This window comes from Dryobates pubescens, chromosome 9 (assembly GCF_014839835.1).
Source record: "Dryobates pubescens isolate bDryPub1 chromosome 9, bDryPub1.pri, whole genome shotgun sequence".
In the NCBI taxonomy this organism is placed as follows: Eukaryota; Metazoa; Chordata; class Aves; order Piciformes; family Picidae; genus Dryobates; species Dryobates pubescens.
The window spans coordinates 27444358-27460152 of record NC_071620.1 but is presented as its reverse complement, the minus strand read 5'-3'; the positions used below and the strand labels follow the sequence as shown (position 1 = coordinate 27460152).

The 15795-nt window shown below is 46.7% G+C and overlaps 1 protein-coding gene across 8 annotated transcripts in view; it reads left to right on the top strand.

The window, feature by feature from the left end:
* The window catches only part of RREB1 (ras responsive element binding protein 1), a 141285-nt gene that overhangs the window by 107001 nt on the left and 18489 nt on the right, over positions 1 to 15795 (top strand). For all 8 annotated transcript variants that reach the window (XM_054164388.1, XM_054164383.1, XM_054164384.1 and 5 more), the window contains 2 exons: positions 9818 to 10007; positions 12205 to 14947. In XM_054164388.1, the coding sequence (XP_054020363.1) occupies positions 9818 to 10007; positions 12205 to 14947 (2933 nt within the window). The remainder of the gene's footprint in view (positions 1 to 9817; positions 10008 to 12204; positions 14948 to 15795) is intronic.

Below are 15795 nucleotides of genomic sequence, written 5' to 3'. Positions count from 1 at the left end.
CCAATTTTGGTAGCTGTAGAGCACTGTGCTAGTCAGGGAAGTTTTTTTTGTCCCAGCTATGCTTGCCCTAATTATTAATCCCTTTGTTGTTACTTAATGTTTATTTTCATCTTCCACACTCTGATTCTGTCCAGCCAGTTTCTTGGCACTTCTGGTTTTTAAAACTTCAACCTTTATAAGTAAAAAGGTGGTTTTGAGAAAATGTTTGTGCAAGTGTCTGCAGATCATCTCCCCTTTCCCATGTTTTTTTTGTCAGTTGTGTGTTAATTCTGTTGAGGTAGGTGGTAAAGTAAGCTACTGTTCCACCAGAGTCACTGAACAGCTACTGTTCCACCAGAGAACATAAGAGTTCTCCAGAGATAGCATTGAGTCCAGCCCCCGTGCCAAAGAAGGATCACCTAGGGCAGGCTGCACAGGAATGCAACCAGGCAGGGTTTCAAAGTCTCCAGAGGAGGAGACTCCACAACCTCTCTGGGCAGCCTGTTCCAATACTCTGTCACCCTCACCATAAAGAAATGTCTCCTCATGTTTTTGTAGCTCTCTATTGGACTCTCTCCTGCAGATCCCTGTCTCTCTTGAACTGGGGAGTCCCAGATGGGACACAGTATTCCAGGTGTGGTCTCACCAGGGCAGAGTAGAGGGGAAGAAGAACTTCCCCAGACCTGCTGGACACTTTTCTTAATGCACCCCAGGATGCCATTGGCCCTTTTGGCCACAAGGGCACATAGCTGTCCCATGGAGAGCTTGCTGTCCATCAGCACTTCAAGGTCTTTCTCCATGAGAGCTGCTTTCCAGCAGGATGACCCCCAGTCTGTACTGGTGCCTGGGTTTATTTCTGCCCAAATGCAGGACTCTGCACTTGTCCTGATTGACCTTCATGAAGTTCACCCTCGCCCAGCTCTCCAGCCTGTCCAGATCTTGTTGGATGGCAGCACAGCCTTCCAGTGTGTCAGCAACCCACACCCAGCTTTGTGTCATCAGCAAACTTGCTGAGGGTACACTCAATCCCCTCATCCAGGCCATTGATGAAAATACTGAACAAAACTGGACCCAGTAGTGACCCCTGGGGAATGGCACTGGACACAGGCTTCCAACTAGACTCTGTGTCACTGATCACAACTCTCTGAACTCTGTTGTTGAGCCAGTTACCAATGCACCTCATGGTCCAATTATCTAGACCCCTTTTCTTGAGCTTACCTACAAGAATGTTGTGGGAGACAGTATCAAAAGCCTTGCTGAAGTTAAGCTAGACAATATCCACTGCTCCCCCTTCATCTCTCCATTTGGTCATGCCTTTGTAGAAGGCTCTCAGATTAGTCAAGCAAGATTTCCTCAGGGCAGGGATAATTGGTTTTGTCATGGTTGAAGGTGGTGCATTCATTTCACTGCAGGGGTGGGAAGGAGTGACATCTTTGCTCCCATAGAAAGAAAGTTAAAAGTCAGTGCAGGGTGGCTGATGTCCTTTTATTGCTCCTTAAATTGGTTGAACTCGCTTAAATTCACAGAATCCCAGAATAGTCAGGCTGGAAGGGACCCCTGGAAGTCATATAGTCCAAACCCCCTGCTAAAGCAGGGTCAATCCAGAGCAGGTTGCCCAGGATCACAATGTCCAGACAGGTTTGGAATCTCTCCAGAGGAGACTCCGCAACCTCTCTGGGCTCTAGCACCATCACAGCAATGAATTTTTAACTCCTGTTCAGATGGACTCTCCTGGGTTCCTGTTTGTGTCTGTTGCCCCTTTTCATGTTGCTGGGCACAACTGAAAAGAGTCCCATCCTCTTGATGCCCCAGTTGGTTCCTCTGACTGCATCATGACATGCCAGTAAGGACACTGGCTCTGCAGCATGGTGACAAATTCCTGAAACAAGACATCACCCTGGTTTGTATCATATCTACCCTGGCTTCTACACAGTACTTTTCTCTCCTGGACCACAGCATGGCTGTAGGAATGCACATGGTGTTGTGCATCCCCCTATTAATAGAAGAGCTGGCACAGGGGTTTCAGCCATTGCTGCACCCAAGGGTGGCTTCTCGGAAACAGTGTGGCCAGCAGAACTTAGGGCAGTGATTGTTCTCCTGTACTCAGCACTGGTGAGGCCACACCTCAAATACTGTGTTCAGTTTTGGGTCCCTCACTACAAGAAAGATAATTGAGGTGCTGGAGTGTGTACAGGGAAGAGCAACAAAGTTAGTGAAGGGTCCAGAGCACAAGTCTTATGAGGAGTGGTCGAGGGAACTGTGGAGAAAAGGAGGCTGAAGTGAAACCTTCTCTTTCCCTACAACTCCCTGAAAGGAGGTAGTAGCCAGGTGAGGGTCAGTCTCTTGTCCCAGGTAGTACATAATATGGCAAGAGGAAATGGCCTTAAGTTGTGCCTGGGAAAGTTCAGGCTGGACATTAGGACAAAATTCTTCTCCCAAAAAGTTATCAAGCCCTGAAACAGTCTGCCCAGGGGAATGGTCAGATCCCCATCTCTGAAGAGATTGAAAAGCCGTGCAGATGTGATGCTGAGGGACATGGTTTAGTAGTGACCTGGCAGTGCTGGCTTCATGGTTGCTCTTGATGATCTTAAAGGTCTCTTCCAACAAAAATTACTCTGTAAAGGGGATGATTAAAGGGAACTGTGTGACACACAGGTAACAAAGTCAGATAGCCAGAGAAGAGGTGGGAGGGAGGAGAAGTTTTAAGTCCTGCTTGTCGTGAGAAGGTGAAGCAGCATGCACTGGACTTCTGAGGAGCTGTGTCCATTCCCCTATGCCACTGGGAAGGGGGTGGGAAGCCTCTCCAGCCAGTCTGTGCCTGGCAGGGAGTTGGCTACTGATGCTACTGTGCAGCTTGTGGTTTCAGCACTGACCTGTAGCATTGGGCAAGGTGGAAAAGGGAGAACAGCAGGTCCTTCAGGGTCAGACATGCTAAGATGCTGCAGGGAAAGGAGGCAGGACTGGTCACTGCAGGACAGTGGGAGGACCCCCAGGGATCCCCAGGAGGGAGGCAGGAGTGGCATGTGCAGAACTGCTGCTTTTCCATCACTCATCTCCAGCAAGTGGGAGAGATTAGTGCAGCTGTTGGATGTTATTTCCCAGGGCCCTGGGTGTGGAGGCCAGGAAGGGGTTTTCATCCAAAAAAAGATGAGTATCTGGATCTGGGTGGGGTTGCACGGGAGCAGAAAGCAGTTTTCTCTCTCTCGTTTCCCTCCCTTCACTTTGCCCCCAAAGGAGTGAGCGAGAAGCAAAGGAATCCTTTCCTGAAGGGAATATGTCTGTAAGCTGCTTGTTTTTCTTTCATAGGTGGTGATGGCCCTTCTGTTTATGACTGTTCTTTCTCCATCCCCTGTCCCCTCCCCACCCCCCCTTACTGGCCTCTGCAGTGCACATTCCCAGGGCAGAGGCTGGGAGTCTGCTGTCGTCCCTGGTGAGGACATGAGTCAACGGCAGGGAATCACCCATATTTCTCTTCTGCCCAGTTGGATTGTTTTTAGGCCAGCACAGGATATTCTTTGCTCATAAGGAAAGCTGCATTAATTCTTCACATAATTTGAGAGCAAAAAGAGAATAATAATGACAAGTGGGGGCCCTCTCTACCAGAAGGACATTGAGGCACTGGAATGGGTCCAGAGAAGAGCAGTGAAGCTGGTGAAGGCCTGGAGAACAGGTCTTAAGAGCAGCAGCTGAGGGAACTAGGGTTGTTCAGCCTGGAGAAAGAGAGGCTGAGGGGATATCTTCTTGCTCTCTGCAACTACCTGAAAGGAGGTTGTAGCCAGGTGGGGGCCAATCTCTTCTCCCTAGTAACAAGTGGTAGGACAGGAGGAAATTTACACCAGGGGAGGTTTAGGTTGGATATTAGAAGAAATTTGTTCACAGAAAGGATCAAATACCTGAACAGGCTTCAGCTGAATCCACATCCCTGGAGGTGTTTAAAAGATGCAGAGATGTGATGTAGAGAGACATGCTTCAGCACCAGACGTGGTAGATGGTTTGACTCAGTGATCTTAAAGGTCTTTTCCAGCCAAAACAATGATATGATTCTACAAGTAGACATTTATCTATGGTCCACAGCAGGGATTTCAGTAGGAGGAGTTGGATGTCTTAATATTACAACTGTAAGTTAGCAGTTCTGTCTCAGGATAAGTTTCATTCTTGTGCTGTTTTCCTTGCTTCTGCTTGTGGCAGTTTATAAAGAACATAGGGAAGGTAACAAAATGGTACTAAGGTTATATGTTAGATAAGGTCTAGAAATTCACACTGGTTTTAGTTGTTAACATTCACAACCTAGTGCTAGTTAGGTGTGAGGGTGAAAACTTCAAGCCTGAGTTTACTCTTGTGTGGTTTCAGAAGTATTAAGTGGGAGAAGACTCAATGTCACAGCATTGGTTTGTTTTCATGGGAAGAGAGTGATGGATATAAATAGTTGGCTTTGCCTCGTGACTAACGAAATAGAGAATTTAGAAGGATTGAATGTTTGACTGCCTTACCCTAAAAACCAAGACTGATTAGTTTTGATTAAAGTTTTATTCTCATTGTCAGCTCTTTCCCGTGCTGACAAAGTGGGATTGGCTCAGAGGAGAGTGTGATGCAAAGAAACAGGCATCACATGGGTAAACATTTCTTGCTTAGGTGCTGCTGGTCTTACGTGCAGCAAACCCTGGCTTGATTCTTGAGCAAGTTTCACAAAGCATTCACTATTTCTTACAGCTTTTTTGAATGTTTTTGTATCCCAGTTAGCTTTACAATGACAACTTATTTATTAGAAAGCCTGTTAATAGTGTGGCTTTACACAAAGACCGTGTCTGCATGAAAAATAAAAAAGAAAGCAAGAGAAATTGGCCCTGGAGAGGTCACATCTGGAGTGCTGTGTCCAGTTGGGGGTTCTCTGGTTCAAGAGAAACAGGAAACTTCTGGAGAGAGTCCAGTGGAGATTAGAAAGACACTGAGGGGCTGGAGCATCTCTCTACTGAAGAAAGGCTGAGAGAGCTGGAGTTCATTAGCCTGGAGAAGAGCAGGCTGAGAAAATCTTCTCAATGCTTCCTCTCAGTGCTGTCTAAAGAGCAGGGGAGCAAGAGGATGGGGCTGGGCTGTTTTCGGTGGTGTGCAGTTGACAGGACAAGGGGCAACAGGCACAAAGTGGAACCCCGGAGGTTCCACCTGAAGATGAGGAAAGCCTCAGGCTGCCCAGAGAGGTTGTGGAGGCTCTTTCTCTGAGTGTGTTGCAAATCTGCCTGGACATTGCCATCCTGGGCAGCCTGATCTGGGTGATGCTGCTGATCAGGGGAATTGAACTAGGTGATGTCCAGAGGTCCCTTTCAACCCACACCCATCTGTGATTCTGTGAGACTCACCTGAAAGGTGAGCCTAGCCATTGCACTGTTTTCATGCAGTTAGATGATGCTTTTGTGTTGTAGCTGTTCCATTTTCTCACCCTCATGCTGTGTACACCTCTGTGTTACATTTCTGTAGTAAGGGTATGGATGGCTTTGAGACACAAAGGCCGTTGAGAATGAAGCTAATTTTTAAGTGCTCTTAGCTGCTAAACCCATTTTTTTTTTCTTTTTACTTATAATTGAACCTCTGTGCTTGAAGGGGAACAGCTTGCTTTCCACTCTGTAATCATATTTATAGGCAAGTGGAAAACAATGGCCAAGACCTACATCACAAGATAACACTGCAGCTTTTATTTGCTACAGCTGGAAACTTACCTTGCAGGTAGAGTGCTTTTATCTTGGCTCAGGTGTGGAGCCATTGCTTTGCCTGTTCTGCTACCAACCTCAGAACCTGTTACCATCCCTGTTCTGTGAGCCATTCCATCCCTGTTTGGCTTTGCACTGCACGTGAGCAGACTTGTGAAAATGTAAGGAGAGGGAGGTTGTGCTGGTTTTGGGGGGTTTGTTTCCTGAAGTTCATCATGAGCAAAGCATTCCCATGTATTTCAGATGCTGTATTCAATATGGGGGTGTTGACTAGATGATCTTTAAAGGTCCATTCCAACCTAAAGCATTCTACGATTCCATGTGCTGGACTTTGCAGACTTTCCACAGTTATTTAGGGTTTGTTTGTTTGTTTGTTTGTTTTAAAAAAAGACAATATTAGCAAGATGAAAAAAAAATGTTACAGTCACTTAGGATTCCTTTCTGTCCGTCTTAGACTGTGGGTTTAGATTTAAAAATACTGTCAGCATTAACACTACCTAAAGATGGAGCACAACGCTGATGACAAAACAGAGAAATTAATGGCTAAGCTTCCTTGAAAACACTTAATGCTTCCAGTTAATGTGTTGTTAGGCACGGCAGCTTACTCCATTTTAAGTGAGCGCAAGCCCTAGTCAGTGGAGCAGGATGCTTGCCTTGACTGGTTTGGGTTTGAAGCAGAGTTGCCTGTGAGTTTTTCTTGGAAGTGGCGCATGCCCGTATCTGCGTCTGCGTTTCTAATTGTGTTCAAAGCTCAAACCATCGTATCTGAGATGTCTTGAGGAAAGGGAGCTCAACTAAAGCACACAGAAGGAAAAACAGGCCATGTGTTTTCACAGAAAAGAATCATAAACTGATTTGGGTTGGAGGGGACCCTTAAAGGTCATCTAGTCCAACCCCCCCTGCAGTCAGCAGGGACATCTGCAACTAGAGCAGGTTGCTCAGAGCCCCAGACAACCTGGTCTGGAATGTTTCCAGGAACGGGGCGTCTACCACCTCTGTGGCAACCTGGGCCAATGTTTCATCACCCTCTGTAAAAAAACACCTTCTTTCTATCTAGTCTAAATATCCCTCCTTTAGTTTAAAACCTTCACGCCTTGTCCTGTCAAAACAGGCCTACACATCTCTCAGGGAAAGCTTTCCCCTGGCTGTTTTTATTCCAGCTCTCAAAGTTTGGCTGCCTTCACTGGTGTGCCTGGACCACTGAGAAAGGGAGAGCATCCACATGTCTCTCCTTGTGTGATCTCACACCAGGAGAAGGTGCTGAGCCCCAGGGTGTGGTGCATTTATATGCCCTGAAGTGCCTGTCTCTCCAGGTGACAGGTGTGATTTATCTGGATGTTTCTTTTTGTCAGCCAGGAGCTTCTCTTTGACCAAATGGAAAAAGAGCTTAATCCTATTCCTGAATTCTCTTTTTTGCTTGCTGTTTCTTCACTCACAGCAAGGAAAATAGAAAACTGAGGGAAAACACAGAGAGGTGTTTAATTCTAGAGAAAAAGTACATATTCTTTGTTGAAGATCTATTACTTTGATTGTGGGAGCGGGAAGGCAGTTCTCTTTGCGTGGAAAACACCGGTTTTAAATTGCAAATGTTCACTGTCCTGAGGCATAGCAGTTGATCCAGGTGTTCTGTGAAGGACTTTCACATGGGTCTATGTGCTGAAAGATTTACTTTCAGGTGCAGCTTTTGATGGGAGCCCTAAATAAACCAGTTCTTAAAATCAGTGTGTCGTGCAGCTGACGGGGGGAGGGAGGCAGGGGAGTGTGCAAGATGGACGAGGCACACCTCCCTGCTGTGCTGGGAGGCTGTCTGCTTGCTCCTTACTCAACCCAGATCCTGGGGTTACCATGGCAGGCACCTGCTATCCCAGAAGTTCTGTGGTCCCATCAGTGGCAGCTGTACCTGCCCTGGTACAGCTACCAGGAGGAATTGCCAGTCTCAGGGAGGCCAGGCGCATCAGGGACCCCAGAGCTTCCTCAAGGCACCCCAAGGTGAAGATCGGTTTCTGTGTGCAGAAGAGCTGGCCCCACAGACCATCAGACATGCCCTAGTGGTTCAGGAGTGTTGCTTGAAGCCCTTGCTGGCCATGTGCTGATGTCCCAGGGGTGTGCCAGAGGCACTGCTTGCTTTGAAGCAAGGTGTTTTTATTTCAGCAGCCTGAAAGGTCTTCAGGTGACTGCTCTAACCCTTTAATGCCCTCCTTCCCCCAGCAGTTTAGGTGGTTGTGTGTGGTTTTGTTTTTGTTGAAGATGAAAGCTCTGCATTACAGAATAGGTGCTGCCAAGTGAGCTGGAGGAAAGCTGTGGGTCTTGATGCTGGAGGAGCATTATGTGTTAGCATCCCTCTGTCATGACCACTGCCAGAGATTGTTGTCACATTTAGCAGACCTCCCTAAGGAAACACTTGCTTTGCAAATGGCATTGGTTCAACATTTATTTGACATAGGGACTGTGCTGGCAATAACTGTAAAAGTAGGATGCAAGTGAATTGAAAGGGGAGATAAAGAAGATGAAACCTCCATCACTTGGTATTTCTGTTCCATTCTTCTGGGTCCTGTGATAACAGTCACGTTACACAGGCTTCACACTTGTTCCTTTCATTGCTCAGAAACTCTGAATCCAGTTCCTTTGTGGGTTGACTCGGTGATCCCTTCATTTTCAGAGAATCAAAAAGGTCTGTGGAAGTTTATGTAGTGATAAAAAGAACAACAATGGGAGTTTGTTTGGGACAGGAGAAAGAGGGGGTGGTTTCAGGATTTTGTCAGAAGTAATTTCTAATTGCAGGATGTTTTTGTAATGAGTAGGCACATGTCCTCTTCTGTGATGTGGAGGGTGAAGGCACTATGGGGAGAACTAAGGCAGAGGGGAGATGTGAAAAACTCCTAGGGCATAAAATATTTTTAGTGACAGAATCAGCTTCACATTCTCTGGCATTTGCTGCTGTGAAACTCGTGCTTTAGTTACAAGCTGGAGCCATAACCAGAAGGAACCTTTTTTGAGTGAAACTCTGTGTCACTTGTTGAATGCAAAATCCCAGATATTCCAAAGGCAATGGGCTTGTTTGCTGATGTGTTGGCCACATGTTGCTGCATAGTCCTGACTGCCTGCAGCATAGCTGCATTGCTGATACCTTTGATTTTTTTAATCCAAGTATACTTCATGTGAGGAGCTTTTGTTCAGTTCAGTTTGGGATTTAAGAACTTAAGAAAACCAAGCAATCATAGTAATGAAGTGTGGATAGGGAAAGACATTGCTTCTGCATTCTTTGAGGGTGCTGGAGCCCTGGAGCAGGCTGTCCAGAGAAGTTGTGGTGTCTCCTTCTCTGGAGAGGTTCCAAACCCACCCAGACATTGTGATCTTGGACAACCTACTCTGGCTGACTCTGCTTTAACAGGGGGGGTTGGACTAGGTGATGCCCAGAGGTCCTTTACAATCTCTACCGCGATGGGATTTCTGTGATTCTTTGGGGAATACTGGCTGTGAATGAAGTGTATGTGTTAGATGTGTTGGATGTGCTTCAGATCTTCCTCCTCTGACTCTCCTCTGCTGCAAGGAGCACTGGTTTTCTTTTTAGAACTATTTCTCAGAACAGCTTTGAGGGGGATCGGTGATAGGCTATGGAAAGGCAGCGCAGAGAAAATTCATACCTGGGTATTTGTGTTTAAAAAGGTACCGCTTCTATATTTGCACCTGCCTGTTGCTTAGGTCTGCTTTAGCCTCTCCTTGTCACTGCTGGTTTTTTAAAAGATGCCTTTTATTTTAATAACACTTTTTAGTTAAAAACAAATTCTGTGAAACTACTGAAATTTTTTATGTCAGACAATAGGAGGGTTGTCAGAAGCCTGTGGTCTCAGCCACCTCTTTGCCGTCGGCCAGCGTGGGATGCTCCATGATCACGTGCTATTCTTTAAACTTTCAGTGGATTTAATAGCCAGAAAGAGATTGAAAGTGACTGGGATTGAAATGGCCTTTCTGTGGCCATGTGTTTTTGACATACTGTGGCTTTGTTTTGCATTTAGCAGGTTAGTCATGTTACCATGGGGCAGACGAAAGGAGGCTGTCCTAAAGCGAGAATGGTGCTGGTTCTTAAGCTTGCCGCAGCCAGTGAGTCACGTCTCTTTTCTTCCTTTCCCTTCCAGGTGTGACATCTGTTGTATTACCTTTCGTACTCATCGGGGCTTACTGCGCCATAATGCAGTTATCCACAAGCAGCTTCCCAGAGATCCCATGGGAAAGCCTTTTATTCAGAACAACCCTTCAATCCCGGCAGGCTTCCATGACTTGGGATTCACGGACTTCTCCTGTAGGAAGTTCCCCCGCATTTCTCAGGTACTTTCGGTTCTTCAGCGCTTAAGCTGGCAGCTGATGCAGCGTGTATCTTCTGAAGTCTCTTGAAGACTTGCCCTCGATGAGGGAGAGAATAAGCGTAAAATATTTTGTGGAAAGTACATTACTGCTGTCTCTGGAGGCTTCAAACACTTTCTGCTTTTCCTTTTTCCTTTTTTCATCTAAAAAATATTGGGGTTGGGTTTTTCAGCATTCCAGTGGATAACTACCAGTGTAAAAAGCTATAAAAGTATTTAAAGGAAAACTTTGCTGATATTAGATCCTTTATCCTTCCAACCCAGCCGTTAGTTCTCTCCTTCACAAAGCCATCCCACATCTAAAATCAAAAGAGAGGAGGCAGAGTAAGGAAGATACTATTATTATTGTTGTTGTTGTTGTTGTATTTTTATTTACTGTAACAAGGATGTAGTTGTGTTGTGAAAGATTTTATCACGGAAAGCTTTGGGAAGTCACTTGACTTACTAAACAGTGACATCTTCAGTGATTTCTTCACAGAACACTCCCAGGCACCTTTCCTTTATGTTCTTTACATGAGGTTTGGAGATGCTGCACCTTTGAGGGACAGCAGCTGGGGAAAAAGCAGCGAGATAATAGATACATATTTTTCTGAGAGTTATAAACCTCTCTCTGGATGGAGTTATTTCTCCTTCTGTCAAACTTTACCTGCCTTAATTTGGGTCTGGATGAAGCTGCTTATCTAGTTAAAAATGAGAGAAATCCCTCCACAGCAAAATCCAGCAGGACCATGCTCCTTCAGTGTCAGCACTTTTCTTATTTTACTTGGATAAAAACATTGATTTCCAACTCCTCTGGCTGCAAAGAAGCAGAACTGAAATTTGCTGCTGATCCAGGTAGCCTGTAGGTCATTCTGTAAATCTAATAGAGTTCTAGGGTAAAAGTTACAAATTCAAAAGAAGGGAGAACATTTAAATAACCTAAGTTTGTTTCTTCTGTAATTAATGTTAGACATTTAAAGTTACCAAGAGATTTAAATGTTGGATTTCCCCTTTCTGATAATTTTGCTTGCACTGTGAGGCAAAGGTGTAGGAAGTATCTGAAAAAAGTGTGTAGGGTTTTGTCAGCCCTCTACTTAATTTATCACTTGTGCCCCTCTTTGATATGGAACCTTTGCAATATGTGAGCTATCTGGGTAGCATCTGGATATAGCATTTGGATTCATGTTTATTTCTAGGGATAGATATAAAATCCATTTGTGAGCATAGTATTTCTTTGGGGAGAGTAAACATAATCATGCTTCACCAGCCCCAAGCCTTCCCACTTTACACTCTGTGTTTCAGTGATTTGCTTTGAAGGAATGTTATTTGTGCTGGTTATGTTGTTTGCCTTCTTGGACATCTTTTTTTCCTTCCTCTCCTACTAGTTTCTTTGTAGTAATAGCTCTAAAGGAGGTAGTCTTGCTGCCCAGCTTACTGAAGTCTCTGCTGAGGCTTCTGTACTGGAGTCCCCAACACTAGAAGGACATGGAATTGTTAAAGTGCATCCAGAGGAGGGCCATCAAGATGATCTGAAGGCTGGAGTACCTCTCCTATGTAGACAGGCTGAGAGAGTTGTGGTTTTTCAACCTAGAGAAGGCTCCAGTGACACTTTAAAGCAGTCTTGTAGTTTGAAGGGAGCCGACAGGAAAGCTGGGGAGGGACTTTTTACAAAGGCATGGAGTAACAGGATGAGGGGTAGTGGCTTCAAACTGGAAGAAGCTCAATTTAGATTAGACATTAAGAAGAAATCCTTCCCCATGAGAGTGGTGAGGCACTGGAACAGGTTCCCCACAGAAGCTGTGGAGGCTCCACGCCTGGAAGTACTCATAGCCAGGTGGTATGGAGCCTTGAGCAACTTGGTCTGGTAGGAGGTACCGCTGCCTGTTGCAGGAGAGGTGAAACTAGATGATCTTGAAAGTCCCTTCCAACCCAGAGCATTCTATGATTCTATAAGTTTAGGATGGAAAAATATTTGAGAGTCTGAATTGTCCTTGGTGATCAGTCCTTAATTTAGATACACTGCTTAGGTGGCTAAAGGCTGTAGAGCAGGAATATCTCCATGCCTGGTAGGCGGTGGCTGCTCTAATTTGGGCAGTGGAAGGGGAGTGAACTGGCTTTGTTTCACAGCAGCGTGCAATGCCTTTCCAGTCAGAGATACCGAAGTATTTTTCCCTGTCTTGCAGGTGTGGTGCGAGACGAATTTGCGAAGGTGCATCAGTGACTTCCACCGGTTCATTTGCGAGACGTGTAACAAGGCATTCCCCATGCTCTCCGCGCTCAAACTGCACATGGAAACTCACGTGGCCGATCAGGGAAAAGACAAGCACAAGCCACAGTCCACAACCCCACCCAGCGACAACCCAGACCAGAAAGCCTTCATGGCATCCTTGGGCCTACAGTACACCAAAGACATCAAGCCTGGCAAGCAGGAGGACAATACACAAGATGAGGTCCAAGAAATACAGCTCAGAGCACTGAAGAGTAACCTACCTCAGGAACCTGGCAGCACCGGTCTGCTCAGCCTCTCTCCTCTGGAAGCTGCCTCTATGGGAGGGTCATTTTCAGTCCTTCCTCCTACAAAAGAGAACATAAAGCTTCTTTCACTGCAGCCTTTCCAGAAGGGTTTTATCATCCAGCCTGACAGCAGTATTGTGGTAAAACCCATCTCCAATGAGTCTGCCATTGAGCTGGCAGACATTCAGCAGATCTTGAAGATGGCTTCTTCCGCTCCTCCTCAGATCAGTCTTCCTCCACTTTCTAAGGCACCTTCTGTCCCTGTGCAGTCAATTTTCAAGCATATGCCACCTCTGAAGCCAAAGCCTTTGGTAACACCCCGAACAATAGTCGCAACCTCTACACCACCTCCTCTTATCAGTGCCCAGCAAGCCTCCCCTGGCTGCATCAGCCCAAGCCTCCCACCTCCCCCTCTGAGGCTGATCAAGAACTCAGTGGAGTCCTCCTCCAACTCTCACCTTCCCCAGCCAGGAGCCAAATCAAGTGCTTCCTCACAGTTGCTCCTCCAACCCAAAGTAGAGCCTTTAACTCAGCATGAGATGAAGACACAACTGGAGCAGGATAGCATCATTGAAGCTCTCCTGCCTCTGAATATGGAAGCCAAGATCAAGCAAGAGGTCACAGAAGGAGACCTCAAAGCCATCATCGCAGGGGCAGCGAACAAGAAGGCCCCAACCATGAGGAAGGTTTTGTACCCCTGCCGATTCTGTGACCAGGTGTTTGCCTTCTCAGGTGTCCTGAGAGCTCACATCCGCTCTCACTTGGGTATTTCCCCGTACCAGTGCAACATCTGTGACTACATCGCAGCTGACAAGGCGGCACTGATCCGGCACCTGCGGACGCACAGCGGGGAGAGGCCTTACATCTGTAAAATCTGCCACTACCCCTTCACAGTGAAAGCCAACTGTGAGAGGCATCTGCGAAAGAAGCACCTCAAAGTGACCAGGAAGGACATAGAGAAAAACATCGAGTATGTCACCAGCAATGCTGCAGAGATGGTGGATGCCTTCTGCTCCCCAGACACTGTGTGCAAGCTGTGCGGTGAGGACCTCAAGCATTACCGGGCCCTCCGCATTCACATGAGGACACACAGTGGCTGCCAGAAGAAGAAGCCATTTGAGTGCAAGGAGTGTGGCACAGCCTTCTCAGCCAAGAGAAACTGCATTCACCATATCCTCAAGCAGCACTTGCACGTGCAAGAAAGGGAGATTGAGAATTACATCTTGGCAGTGGACTGCAGTGCCCAGGAAAGCCAGACAGACCCTCCCTTATTGGAGGACAGCACTTACATGGATCACAAGTCCGTGACACCTTTCCTGGAGCCGCAAAATGGCTTCTTGCTCGGGACGCCGTCTCACGTTCCCATCAAACTTGAACCTACAGGAAACTTCCCTGTGGATTTTGACGAGCCCTTGGATTTCTCTCAAAAGAGCAAAACCCTGAGTGCTGTGCAAGTGAAACAGGAGAACCTCTTTGGCTCTTCTCCCCTGTCCCTCTATGACTGTTCCATGGAGCCTATTGACTTGTCCATCCCCAAAGCCCTGAAGAAGGATAAAGATGATGTCCCATGTGAAGCCAGGAACCAAGAATTGGCTGCTTCTGGGAACAGCGATAAAGCCTTTAACTGTCTGCAGTGTCCTGTGGTTTTTGGTGCCAATGGGAACTCAGAGACAAACAGGGCTGTCAGACATCCCCAGCCACTGAAAGGTTCATTGCATTTGACTGTCCCAATCATTTCCCCAGCTCTTCTTGGAAATTCTACCTTGCTGAGACCTTTGAGGCCTAAACCACCACCACCACCTCTCTTGCCAAAGCCTCCAGTAACTAAAGAGCTGCCACCGTTGGCTTCCATTGCACAGATCATTTCATCCGTGTCTTCTGCTCCTGCATTGCTGAAAACAGAGGCTGCAGACGCTAGTCCCAAGGCAGTGAGCAGCTCCACTGGGTGTGACATATCAGGGAATGCCAAAACAAAAGTGACAATCATGACCGCAATGCAGAGAGATTCCAGCCTGCCCAGTGACCTGGCTCAGCCCTGTGAGCCAGAGCAGTCTCCTATTGCTGATGCCAGCTTGGCTAAGAAAAGAGGAAGAAAGAAAGGAACGAAGAACAAGCCTAAACTTAGCAGTGGTGTGGATCTGGAGTCAAGTGGGGAGTTTGCCAGCATCGAGAAGATGCTGGCTACCACAGACACTAATAAATTTAGCCCATTTCTGCAGTCCACTGACAATTTCAAGGAAGAAGGTGGAAGAAATGGAACAAGTGAGGATGAAAAGGAAACTGCTGAAGAGAAGCTGCTGAGAGGGAAGAGGAATGCTTACTCAGACTGCCTGCAAAGTATCCCCTGTCCTTGCTGTCCCCGAGTCTTTCCATGGGCAAATTCCCTGCAACGGCACATGCTCACTCACACAGGTAAGAGCTGCTGAGGATGTTCCTCATGGAAGGGCCTTGCTGTGGAGGAATCTTCCTTTCCTGTCCCACTCTGATGTCTGCATGATCTTTTTCTCATTGTTTCACATATCCCCAGCCATTGCTGTTGTATGGTGGTGGTACATTTTTTATAGTAACAGAGTAACCTCTGTCTTTGAGTATCAAGCTGTCAGGCAGAGAAAGATCTGGGGTTGTTGATCAACAACCCACTGGAAATAAGCCAGCATGTGCCCAGGTGGCCAAGAAGGCAAACAACATTCTGGCCTGTATGGGGAATTGTGCAGGCAGCAGGACCAGGGTAGTGATTTTTCCCTGTATTCAGCACTGGTGAGTCTGCACCTTGAGTACTGGGTTCAGTTTTGGGCCCTTACACCAGGAAGGACATTGAGGTGCTGTAGCTTGTCCAGAAAAGGGCAACAAAGCTGGTAAAGGGTCTGGAGAACAGGTGTTGTGAGGTTTGGCTGAGGCAACTGGGGTTGTTTAGACTGGAGAAAAGGAGTCTGAGCTGAGACCTTCTGCCCTCTACAACTACCTGAAAGGAGTCTGGGTCAAGATAGGTTTTGGTCTGTTCTCCCAGGTAACAAGTGATAGGATGGGAGGAGACAGCCTCAAGTTGAACCAGGGGAGCTTTAAGTTGGAGATTAGAAGAAAATTCTTCATGGAAAGGGTTCTCAAGCCCCAGAACAGGCTCCCTAGGGAGGTGATCGAATCTGCATCCCTGGAGGTGTTTAAAAGCCACAGAGATGTGGTTCTTTGGTTCTTTAGCCCCAGACTTAGTTGAGTTAGATAGTGGTTTGACTCCATGATCCTGAAGGTGTGTTCCAGCTGAA